The sequence below is a fragment of the Neltuma alba genome, unplaced genomic scaffold, assembly GCF_004799145.2.
Source record: "Neltuma alba isolate B1F8T4 unplaced genomic scaffold, ASM479914v2 tig00010346_pilon, whole genome shotgun sequence".
NCBI lineage: Eukaryota > Viridiplantae > Streptophyta > Magnoliopsida > Fabales > Fabaceae > Neltuma > Neltuma alba.
Window position 1 is genome coordinate 39,856 of NW_021635256.1, and position 11,640 is coordinate 51,495.

At 33.1% G+C, this 11,640-nt stretch overlaps 1 protein-coding gene across 1 annotated transcript; it reads right to left on the reverse strand.

The window, feature by feature from the left end:
• Nucleotides 1-2,161, reverse strand: LOC114755895 (butyrate--CoA ligase AAE11, peroxisomal-like). Its single transcript, XM_028944794.1, is given in 4 exon segments — nucleotides 1-844; nucleotides 847-1,671; nucleotides 1,674-1,773; nucleotides 1,909-2,161. Coding segments are annotated over 4 exon segments (1,773 nt in total). The 5' UTR covers nucleotides 2,107-2,161; the 3' UTR covers nucleotides 1-194.
• Nucleotides 2,162-11,640: the final 9,479 nt, after the last annotated feature.

The following is an 11,640-nucleotide window of genomic DNA, read 5'->3' on the forward strand; positions in this document are numbered from 1 at the left end:
TTAATATAATAAATAAACACCTATTAACTTGCTAGATTACAAGCCTTAAATACGAATAGAACAGAATATGGCGGCCTTTGGCATGTACAGGGGCTCATAAAGCTTGAAACTCTAAAGCATCTAGAAAAGCTCGTTTTCTCACAATGTGTAACATCAAATTATCTTTAAACTTTCCGATTGAAAGACTTGAAACTTCAAAGACGAGAGTGAGCCATAATCTGCACATTATATGCATCAATATTCTGGTTAACTCCATAGTTGCTGTTCTTGTTCTTCTTTTTAGTATTATCATTCTTGGACTGCGAAACATGATTGTTATTAACCTCGGACTCTACGAATGCTTTGGCCTTGTTTCTCAATTCATTCTTCTGAATCTTCCCCGTCGACGTCTTGGGCAGCTCCTCCATGAACTTCACCGCCTTGGGAACCATAAAAGACGGCAACTTCTTCCGGCAATAAGCTACGATCTGTCCTTCGTCGACAATACCGACTTCTTCTGGGTTCTTCTTTAAGGCTACAAAAGCACAAGGACTCTCCCCCCACCGTGGATGAGGCATTGCCACCACCGCCGCCTCCGCCACCGCCGGATGTGTATACAGCACCGACTCCACCTCGACGCTGCTTATGTTTTCTCCGCCGGATATTATCACGTCCTTTGACCTATCCTTGATCTCCACGTACCCGTCTGGGTGTATCACTCCAACATCACCAGTCCAGAACCAGCCATTTTCGAAAGCTTTTGAGGAAGATTCAGGATCTCTGTAATAGCCCTTCATTATTCCACTTCCTCTTAGCACAATCTCTCCCATGGCTTTCCCATCTCGAGGCACACTCTTCATCGTCCCGAGTCTTTCACATCCACGTCTGCCATTGTTAATATGCTGATTCCTTGTCGAGCTTTCAGCCCTGCTTGTTGCCTTTTCTCAAGCTGGTTCCAATTCTTCTGCCACTCGCATATCAATGCCGGTCCCGTCGCCTCCGTCAGCCCGTACCCATGAGTTACATGAAACCCGAGAGATTCAATCTGCTCGAGCAGCGCCGGCGGAGGCGGGGCTCCTCCGGTAAATATCTTGACCGGAGACTTCATTGCAGCGGTCGGCTTCCCCTCTAACATGATGCTGAACACGATGGGAGCGCAACACATGTGAGTCACATTGTGTTGGGCTATGTTTCTGTAGATTTCAGAAGCTGTTATGTTCCGGAGACAGACGTTGGTGCCGCCGCGCGCCGCCACGCCCCACGTAAAAGTCCAGCCGTTGCAGTGAAACATGGGAAGTGTCCATAAGTAAACCGGTTCGCTTCCCATTTCCCAAGCAAGTATCAAACTGAGAGTACTGAGATAAGCGCCTCTGTGACTGTAAACGACTCCTTTGGGAGCCGAAGTTGTTCCTGAAGTGTAATTCAAAGCTATGGGATCCCACTCGTCTTGGATTTCCTCTGGAACATAATTCGGATCACCATGACGAACCAGTTGTTCATATTCCAATTCTCCCAGCCTGATCCCCGTCGGGGAGTTTATATCGTCGATGACAACGACGAACGGAAGCGACGAATACTGATTCCGGTGATCATTCATGAGCAAACGAAGCGCATCACGAGCCTTGGGCACATATTCGTAATCCACGAACAGGACTTTGGCGTCAGAGTGACGAAGAATGGTGGCGATTTGTTAGCGTCGAGGCGAGTGTTAATGGTGTTGAGCACAGCACCGGCCATCGGAACTGCAAAATGCATCTCGTACGTGGCCGGAATGTTAGGTGCCAGCACAGAAACCTGAACGCATACAATCATGAAACCAATTAATTATCGTCAACAAACATCGTATTATATTTCACCAAAAAAAAAAACATCGTATTACAAAACTGTACGACGAGGATGATAAGTCTGATGATGTTGTGTAGTACTTACAACATCGTATTTGGATATGTTGAGGGACCGAAGAGAGGAAGCGAGACGACGACAACGATCGTAGGTTTGAGGCCAAGTGAAGAAAGTGGATTCATGGACAATGGAGATGCGATTGGGGTAAGAAGAAGCAGCTCTGGACAAGAAAGTGAGAGGAGTGAGTTGGGTGAAGTTTGCTTGGCGTTTCGGAAGCTGGTCCATGGCCGCCGGCGACGGATCGATCAGAGAGAACTTAGAGGGGGGGGGGGGAGAGAGAGTGAGATTGTTGTGTGTGGAGATGGTTGATGAAAGTGGCGGGAGTTATTTATAGCGGAGGGAACTGAGAACCGGGAAGGAAATGGAGGGGGAGAAGGAAGGTGCCACGTAGGTGGGGTTGTGGGGTCCACGTGACAATATTAATTGACAGAGAAGATGCTGCGGAAATGAAAGTGAATCTTCGATGATGGTGGTGAGAGGATTAGGACGGCGGTGGTGGTTGTGGTGACGATGATAATGTAAGCGGCATAATTCACGATGTTAAAAAAAAACAAAAAACCATTTATCGATCGTTTTACTGAAAAAAAAAAGAAGAAAAATTATATGTGGAAGGGATTAAAAAGTAAATATATTCTTTTTCTAAAAAGAATAACTTTAATAATGGCTCGATATGCATATTTATTTATGAATGAGTGTGGGATGCATGTTTATTATTTTATTCAATTCGATGAATAGAGCGAGACACTCAAAATACACTTTCATTATTTTACCTTAAATATGAGTGTGTTTTTTTTTTTTTACTTGGAAGTGTTTTCATATAGTTCTCATGCATAAAATAAAAATGCGGCATTATCCATAATTGGCGGAACGTATTGAGAGTAGAAATAAGTTAGGTACGTTGGGTTTTAACTAATTAAATAAATTTGGGATTGAAACTAGATTTAAAACCTAAACCTAAGCCTTAGTCTGTATAGAGGATTTTTTAGTTTTAAACTTGAACATTCAAAAGGCTTGACATAGTATAAAGCCTTTCAAAGACTTAATTAAAATGTAGGCTTTTAAATAGGTTATATTTTAAAACATATACTTCTAAGGTCCTATGTGATTCTTGAAACCTATATATTTAAAAGCCTAGTACTAATACTTGTTTGAGCAAGCAAGAATAAGGAAAATAATCACTCCTTAATCAAGGAGATATATATTTTTAAATTAACCAAGCATAACTGTAAAACTAGATTTTACTTTTTTTGCTTTCTCGTAAAAATATGACAAGTCCTCCTACCGATATTACTATAATATTTCATTTGGGTGTTATTAAAATAAACTTAAAACAATTATTGTGTTTCAGACACCAAAATCAAGGGAGAGGGAGTGAATTAATATTGTCATCACAAGCAATGGAGGGGGGGGGGAGAGATGACTGATGAATGAAAAAACTGAGCTTGTACATGAATGATGGATGTAAAATTTGGGTGTTAAGGGTAAGTTAATTTTATAGATAATTTATAAAATTAAATTAGATTAAATTATATATAATAATTCAAATTAAAAAAATAATAGGCCATGAATAGAGGTTTGCAGGCTAAACCTTATGAAAATATATCTAACATTTTTGCCTAAATAAGTACAACCCCTAAATCTATTCATTAAATATGTTATACTAGACTCAAAGTAAATTAGCTGTTGGTCTTTAATAAGGGTTTGGCCTATTTCCACCCTTAATATACTGGTGTATTATATAAAAAATAAGATTTATAAATAAATTATTATAGAAATTGATAAGTAATAACTACTATTATTTGGTTTTATAATTCATTTGGTTGAGAAGGGAAAGCGAAGGAAAGGAAAAAAATAGAGAGAAATGCTTTTCTTCTTATTTTAGGGTGAATAGAAAATAAAAACCAGAAGAAATTAAAAGAAAATAATAACCACAACAATATTCACATGGAAAATATCGGGGCCTCATGCCCCTTTTTTTTTTTCCTAGAAGATGTGTCAAAAACATATTTTTTTCCCAATCATATAAATTTGACCAGCGTTGTTTTTTTTAAAAAAAAAACTTAGCATATTTGCTTTTCGAAAGAGGAAAGTTTATATAGAAGATTCGTGGGTCCAAGTCTCTCTTTTATTTTTTTTTTAACCTCAAATTATCTCCCCTCCCCCAAAGGAAAAAACCACTATCGAGTCAAGAAAACTTATAATTTTCTTTCCTATTTTGTTATTTACATTTTTCTTCTCGTTTTGTTTTTTGGGCCTCATCCTTTTATTTTCTTTGTGACCAAACATAAATACAGTTGAAGGTGAGGAGGAGAGGGGAGAGAGAAGGTAAGTGAGTATGAACACAGGGGGTTGGGGGGGGAGGGAGGAAGTGGTAGTTGACAGTTGGAGGAATAAAGCTGAGAAGCATCAAGCATGCGTGTGTTTCACATTCTTGTATGTTTAAGGCGTTCTCCACGAAGCAGGTACCACTTTTAGTCTCCACCTTCTATATTCTATCTCTACCTGCGTTGCGTTCCTAATATGTACAGAGAATTACAATCAACTCTTGAAAAATTAATTAATAAAATGTCCCAATAACAATCTAAACAGTCTGTAAGAACAAATTTAAGTAAAAAATGACAATTTCTTAAATTTTTTTTGTAATTTTTTCTTTTCTTACGATTTCATTGTAATTCTCTCTAATATGTAACCTTATCAAAGAATTTTCGAGATTTTTTTTTTTCAAGATTCATTTGATATGATCTACAAAGGAATTTACACATGCACACTTATGTATATATGCATGCACATCTATGAGAAGTTGACTCATCCTACGTATTTTAAATAGGGGAATTGAATACTTTAATCATTATTATAAGGCATCCCCGGCTACCCTACGAAACCGAAAAGATGGTTGAGTCGTTTTTACTTAAAATGAATTTCTAAATTTATGAATATTTAAAACTATTTATTGTTTTGAGACGCAAACAAAAAACAAAGTTTAATCATCTTTAATTTAAATGAGTAATTTTAAAATAGGGTTAATATAATATTTGGTTCCTCAAGTTTGTCCTCATTTTGGTTTTGGTCTCTCAAATTTTAAATCACAGGTTTTGGTTTTCAAGGAGCAAAATTGTCCAGATTTTTATTGGATTATGAGGACTGATATTCTAAATAAAAAAAACTTAGGTACTAAAATCTATGATTTAAAATTTGAGAAATTAAGACAAAAATAATAATAAATTTGAAGCACAAAAAACTATATTAACCTTTAAAATATACTCCTCTGGTTCTTGATATAAGACTAATTGTTGAATTGATTTTGGTCCTAAATATAAGACATATTTCTCATATTTATCAATTTTTTTAAAATTATCTCTACGGATACTACCTTAACCATAATCAAGTAGAACATGAAGAGAAGATATTAAGAAAGATGATTATAGTGTTTTAGGAAAAATATGTTATATTTTTATAATTAAGTAATTTATCTAATTTTTTTAATCTAATCAAATTAGTTAAATATATTTATATTAGTACTGAGGAGTATATAGTTAATATTCCAATTTGGTGACTCAAACATTGAGCCAAAAAAAAAATTGAAGGAGACAGGACAAGATTGGGGTGGTTGTTGGGCATGTGAAATCTTCATCAATGGTGGGCTTCCACGTTTCTTCGTTCTCTCATTCGTTTCATGGTTAATGATTGCTTTGACCTTCCGGCCAAATAAAATAAATTGCTTTGACATATTATGTACTATTTTAATATAAGACCTAATTAATAAATTTAAAAAATTAAAAAATTAGTTAAGTTACTTACTTGTAATAAATATGTGTTGTATTTCCTAAAATACCCTTACTAATTATATGTATTAGTTAGAATTATCATTTGATGAAACCTTTAAAATATGCAATTACTAAAAATATTACTTTGAAAAAGTTGGATAAATATGAAAAACAGAATAAACTAAGATTTATAGTTAGGATCAAATTAAAAGTCATATATTAGCTCTTATATTAAAAACTGAAAAAAATATATATGTACGGCGGCTAGCGAACTCAACAAAACACACGTGTGCATGCTTCTATGCTTTAACAATGTGAAAACTACTCACTTGACTAATTTAAATTATTTAAGAAAGTTAAATAAATTATTTAATTTTAATAAATGTGATCCAATTTTTTTAAAAGATTCTCGTATAAAATTATATTATGTATAAGTTTATGAGTTAGATAAATTGGTTTTAAAAAAATAATGAGAATTAAGATCCAAAATCTTCGAGGACAAAATTGAACCTTAACCCAAATAATAAATATAAAAAATAAAGTGAAATAGAATCTTACATTTAACAAACTTACTTATTAACTACTACACTTAGGATTGGAAGAGTATTATATTAATTTCTATAAGAAATTGCATGCATTTTCTTCCCCCTTTTTACACAATATTTATTATTTATTTTTGACAAAAAGGTCAATTTTATAAAATGAAAAGAGTCATACAACTAAATTCGATATTGAAGAGGTCAGGGATGAGAAACTAATAGGACATCAGTTTTGTAAAAAGAGTAACTAGAAAAAGATTGAAACAACATGTTGACATCCTTTTCCATGATACCATTGAGATAAGAGCGACTGAGTAGATCACAGAAAAAAAATTTTCTTATAAGGGACAACATTTGTGTGATTCAAGGATGCAGAGAAAGCTGGTGCAACTTCAGTAATTCAAGACAACAAAAGTCTGAGGTAGGAGATGCAAAAAAGAAGAGGATCAGAAGATTGGCGTTTTACCAGCTTGAAGGTTTGAGTTTCATCATAACCAATAAAAACAATAGCAAGCTTTTGAATTTTAACCTTTTTTAAGAAAATTGTCTACTTCTGTGTAGAGTTAAGAATGTTGCGAAACTAATCAACCTTAGAATACACGCATACAGACAATCAAATATGTATGTTTCGCCAAAAAAAATATGATTATGTGGTGCCTCCTCCCCGGCTGTTACTCCCTAGAAATTTTTATCATGGACGATATTTAATTAATTTCTTTCAGAATATTATCACAAGGATATTAACCTTAATTAAGTATTTGGAGGTTTTAACATTCAATTCCAGGATACTATGATTATGTATATGATTGCTTTAAAAAGAAAAATCACTGGCCATTTCACAAAAAAAAATCCTTGAATTTCTTACTTATCTCTTATTGGGAGGAGGTTCTTTTATTATATCAGTTTTTCCTTTTTCGACCAATGTCAATTTTTATTTAGCCTCTTTCAATATTTTAAAATTTTAAATACAGTACACATTTTCCTAATCAATTTTAAATTCTTAACCAGGGATTCAGACCCCAAAAAAAACCTGGAGATGAAATTGCATTTTTGCCCATGGGAGCAAAATCCTCACACAAAAATCCTTTTTATCCTCTTAATCTTACATGCAAAATGCATATTGATGATATCAATTTTCAATAATATTAGTTTTGATACCCTAAAAAATATGCGCTTCTATACATATACATATATTATTAGGAAGAAAAGAGGCAAGACAATAAATTGAAATATGGAAAATCGTTTTATTAAATCAGTATTATATTTTTTCCAGTTCTTTCACCGAGCCCTATCTTTTGTTGGTCTCTTTTAATATTTTGAACCTAAAACGTAACCATACTATTCTATTGTCGTTAAAAATGGCATTTAATGACCACTTCTTTTTTTTTCCCAACCAGCAGCATTTAATGACCACTTTATTCCTATCAAAGGCGCATTAGTTTAATTTGTGTGTTTTCATGGCCTATTAATGGTCATCTCGTAAGATATTTCAGTGGGGCAAAGAGCTATGGCCAGGACATCCCAACCCTACTTTTCTTTTCTTTCTGTCTTTCGATCACGACTTTTTGTGATAGGCACAGAGGCCCTAAATAGTATTTTCTTCAACGCCTACTATAGGAGCAGTTGGGATTTTCCCTTGACTTTGTCCTACGTATATTTATCATTTTTTTAAATTAATTTATCTAATTTATAAGTAGACATATGATCTAATGATGTACAGTACATGATATTTTAAAGAGATCAAGTTAAATTTTTATTATTAACTAATTTTTTTAATCTATCTAAATTAGTTAAATAACTTTTATATTAAGCATATGAGGGGTAGCACTTCTTGTGATACAAAATATAAGAACTAGATAAGTAATTTAATTTGTAGATATTAAAAAAAAATTAGTTGAGTAATCAGTTATTTGTAAAAAATATAGATACCCTCTGATCTTCTAATGAAAAATTCCCTTCATATGAGCAATCAATGAGGATAGTTTTAGAAAAAAAATTTTAAAAATAAATTAGATTAAAATCTTACATGTAGAATTGAAAAAACTTCTACGAATTCTTATATTCAGAACCGGAAGCAGTATCCTTGATATCATGGGAAACATGGAAAAATGCAGCCATTTCATCGTAGCTTTGCTTATGACCTTCAGCCAACGGAATTAGGAAAGCATTTTGAATTGGTTTCATGAAAACAGGATCATTAATTAAACTTATCAAAATCATTTTTACATATTTATCTAAGGCAAAATTATTAATAATAAACTTAACCAAACCCACAAGCACTTGGTTAAACTGGTAAGGGGTTTGTCTAGCTTAATCAATTAGGGGTCTTGTGTTCGAACCCCGAGCATGCAGCTGCATTAAAATTTGTTGGGAGAGCTTGCTGTCCAAAATGGTTCCACAAAACTCGATTTGGATTAGTCGGTTGTTCATATACATGATAATAGGATTCAGAAAAAGTACTGGATACCGCTTGGCCCAAAGGGTTATAAAAAGAAAAAGAAAAACTTAATCAAAGTTTTACTTCTCAATAGGTTCCTAGTCTCACCTCATAATTCATTGTCTAACTTTATGAATAAATAAAAGGAGAATTTCATTAAACCCCTAATAGCTAATTGACACTAGTCAATCTCTAAAAGATTTCAAAATTTCAATCCACCCCCTTGGACTGAAATGAAATTAAAATTTAAGGTAAAATACAATAATACCCCTCTTTTTTAAAAAAACAATTAATTATTGTCAAAGCTCTGGGGTCGGCTATCGGAGTGCTGGTGGTTGGACCTTTAACCTTCACTGGTCAGTCACTAAAGGATTTTTTTCCCTTTTAAGTAAGGTTGGCTTGGTAATTACATTTTGGTGTGCCAGTAGGCCATGAGTTTAAACTCTCTTGGCCATCTTATTTTTAAAAAAATCTCCAATGACTGGCTACTGGAGGTCAGATGTCCAGTCACCGGTGCTCAAGTGGCCGATGCTGAAGCTTCATAAACAATTAATCTTTTTTTAAAATAAAAAAGTAGGGGTGTTATTGTCTTTTTATCTTTAAATTTTAATTTCATTTTGGTTCAAAAGCATAGAGTGAAATTTTGAAATCTTATGAGAGCTATTGGATACTGTGAGGGTTTAATGAAATTTTCTCATTAATAAATTAGGAATTCTTCTTGGTCATCTTACTTACCAGACAGTTGCCACAGAACCAGTGGGCCTACTGCGCCAACTTAATATGAATCCAGACTTTTTAATTTCTTCGTCTTCACATGCTTTTGTTTTCTTTAGTCTTAGAAACAAAAGGAAGAAGAAAAAAAATCTCTTTTCCTTTATTTCATGCAATTTAAGTATATATACGCATACAAACATATCAACATCAATATGAGACTGGTTGGTGAAAAAACTATTTTAATGCTAAGCTGTGTTTGTGATGGATGGGATGAGAACTATTTCAATCATTTTGGGATTTCATCAACTTTGAAACATCATTTCAGAGGATCTGACAATCATTTCTTTGTTTTTCCTCTGAAATTTTTCCATATCAATAAAGTGAATATCATAATTGGTTGTTTCTGGCCAAATCTATTGTTTGATTTACTAACTTTTTTTTGTTATATATTTGTCCGGTCCTGTTGATAAATTATTAACTCTCGTTTAAAATTTAATAATTTTTCAGGTTTTTTTCTATTTAATATATATTATAATTTATATAAACAAAATCAATATAATAAATAAAGAATAAAATTTTACATTCATACAAAAAAGTTTTCTTAATGCCTTATAAATAAGACAGAAAATATCTTTTTTTCCTGCCATGTAAATAGAATTAGAGGAGTATTATTTTATTTATTTTTTTAATTGGATTTTTTTAAATTTCGAATGATGTAATGTCTTCTAATTTGTTGCCATTTTCCTGTTATAACTCTAAAATACTTAGCAAATAACATTGATAAAGGTTAAGTGCTCATCATCATATCTTTCCGGACATATAAAATTGATTAACTTTGATAAGAGCTGACCATACGGTCATCTGAAAGTAACATGCAGCACTTTCATATTATTTTTCTGGTGCATTTAGTATTCTCCATATTATTTAGTTATATTCAACACTATAATCCTATTTATAGTTTAAAATGTTAAATTCACTATAAATAAGACTAGCTTGCTAGACACACTGGAAAAATAATATTAACATGCTGGATCTGTCATACATAAGATTGTGATGTTGAATGCATGAGAGTACTAGATGTTATCTTATCCTAATTTTAAAAAGGGCTATGATTAAAAATATCCATTAATCACTTAAAATTGTGTAGTTTTGCTTATAATTATAATCAGAAAATTTGGACAATTTTTGCCGACAATTAAAATCAGAGGAAATATCACATCCTTCTTGAGAACCGCAACAGCAACATGATAAGATAGTTGTGGGGTTGAACTTGGACCTGCAAATAAAATGGTATCTCTGAAGAAGGAAATTACGGGGAGGGGATAACTAATTTATTATAAATTTTTATCCTTTGGCCACTCACGTATATCAGGACAAAAATTTAAAGTCAATCATTCAAACAAATTTTCAGTTTTGATTATGATTCACTTTCCCAAAAAGGAAAAGATAAGAAAAGGCTGATAATATCAAATCATTAAAACAAAAACAAAAAAAGCTGTTAAAAGCTGCATATTGTGGTGTCTAATTGAATCTGTATGGGGCATGATTGAAAATGGGAAGCCTGTCTTTTGAAGCTTTTGATGATGTAGCATCAATATGAACCATTCAAAAATATTTAAATAACATAATAATCAAGTTGCTCCTCAAACTGTTTACAGAGGCGATAACAAGATTGGTGGCATTGGCAGGCAAAGCCACCATTCATTCTCTTTATTCTGTTCAGTATGGGTTAGCTTATCTTTGTGGGATGGCAGAAAAATTGTTTCTGAAAAGCATTTTATTAAAATATAAAAGACATTTGCACGCTTAGGCACATCTCTAAAAAAACAAGCAATATTGTTCTCTTTTTCTTTTTCGTTATAACTAATGTACCTATTATGTCTTCTATACAGAGAGTTTAAACTTACAAACTCGTGCTTAAAAAGGATCCAAGGACCCCCGACAAAATAAATAACACTGTTCATAATTTATGAACAGTACATTTATTTGAATTTTTATATTAAATATAGGGTACTCGTTGGTTGTTGAGATAAGTTTAATGAAAATTGATCACATATCCAATAAAAACTAATTACATTTATTGGCTCAATTCCGCAAACCCCTTGAGAATGGCAATCAAGATTCTACCACTAATCTGCGTTTGCTTAGTCTTCAATTGGGAATGGCATTTCACCATACCCAGCCTCGGACATGTCTCCAAATGTCACGTTTAACCAAAAAAACATGAACATTTATCATCAACAAATTCTCTTATTACATGCCAGATTGACATCCATGTAATGTTTTTTTCATTTGCGTCTTGGAA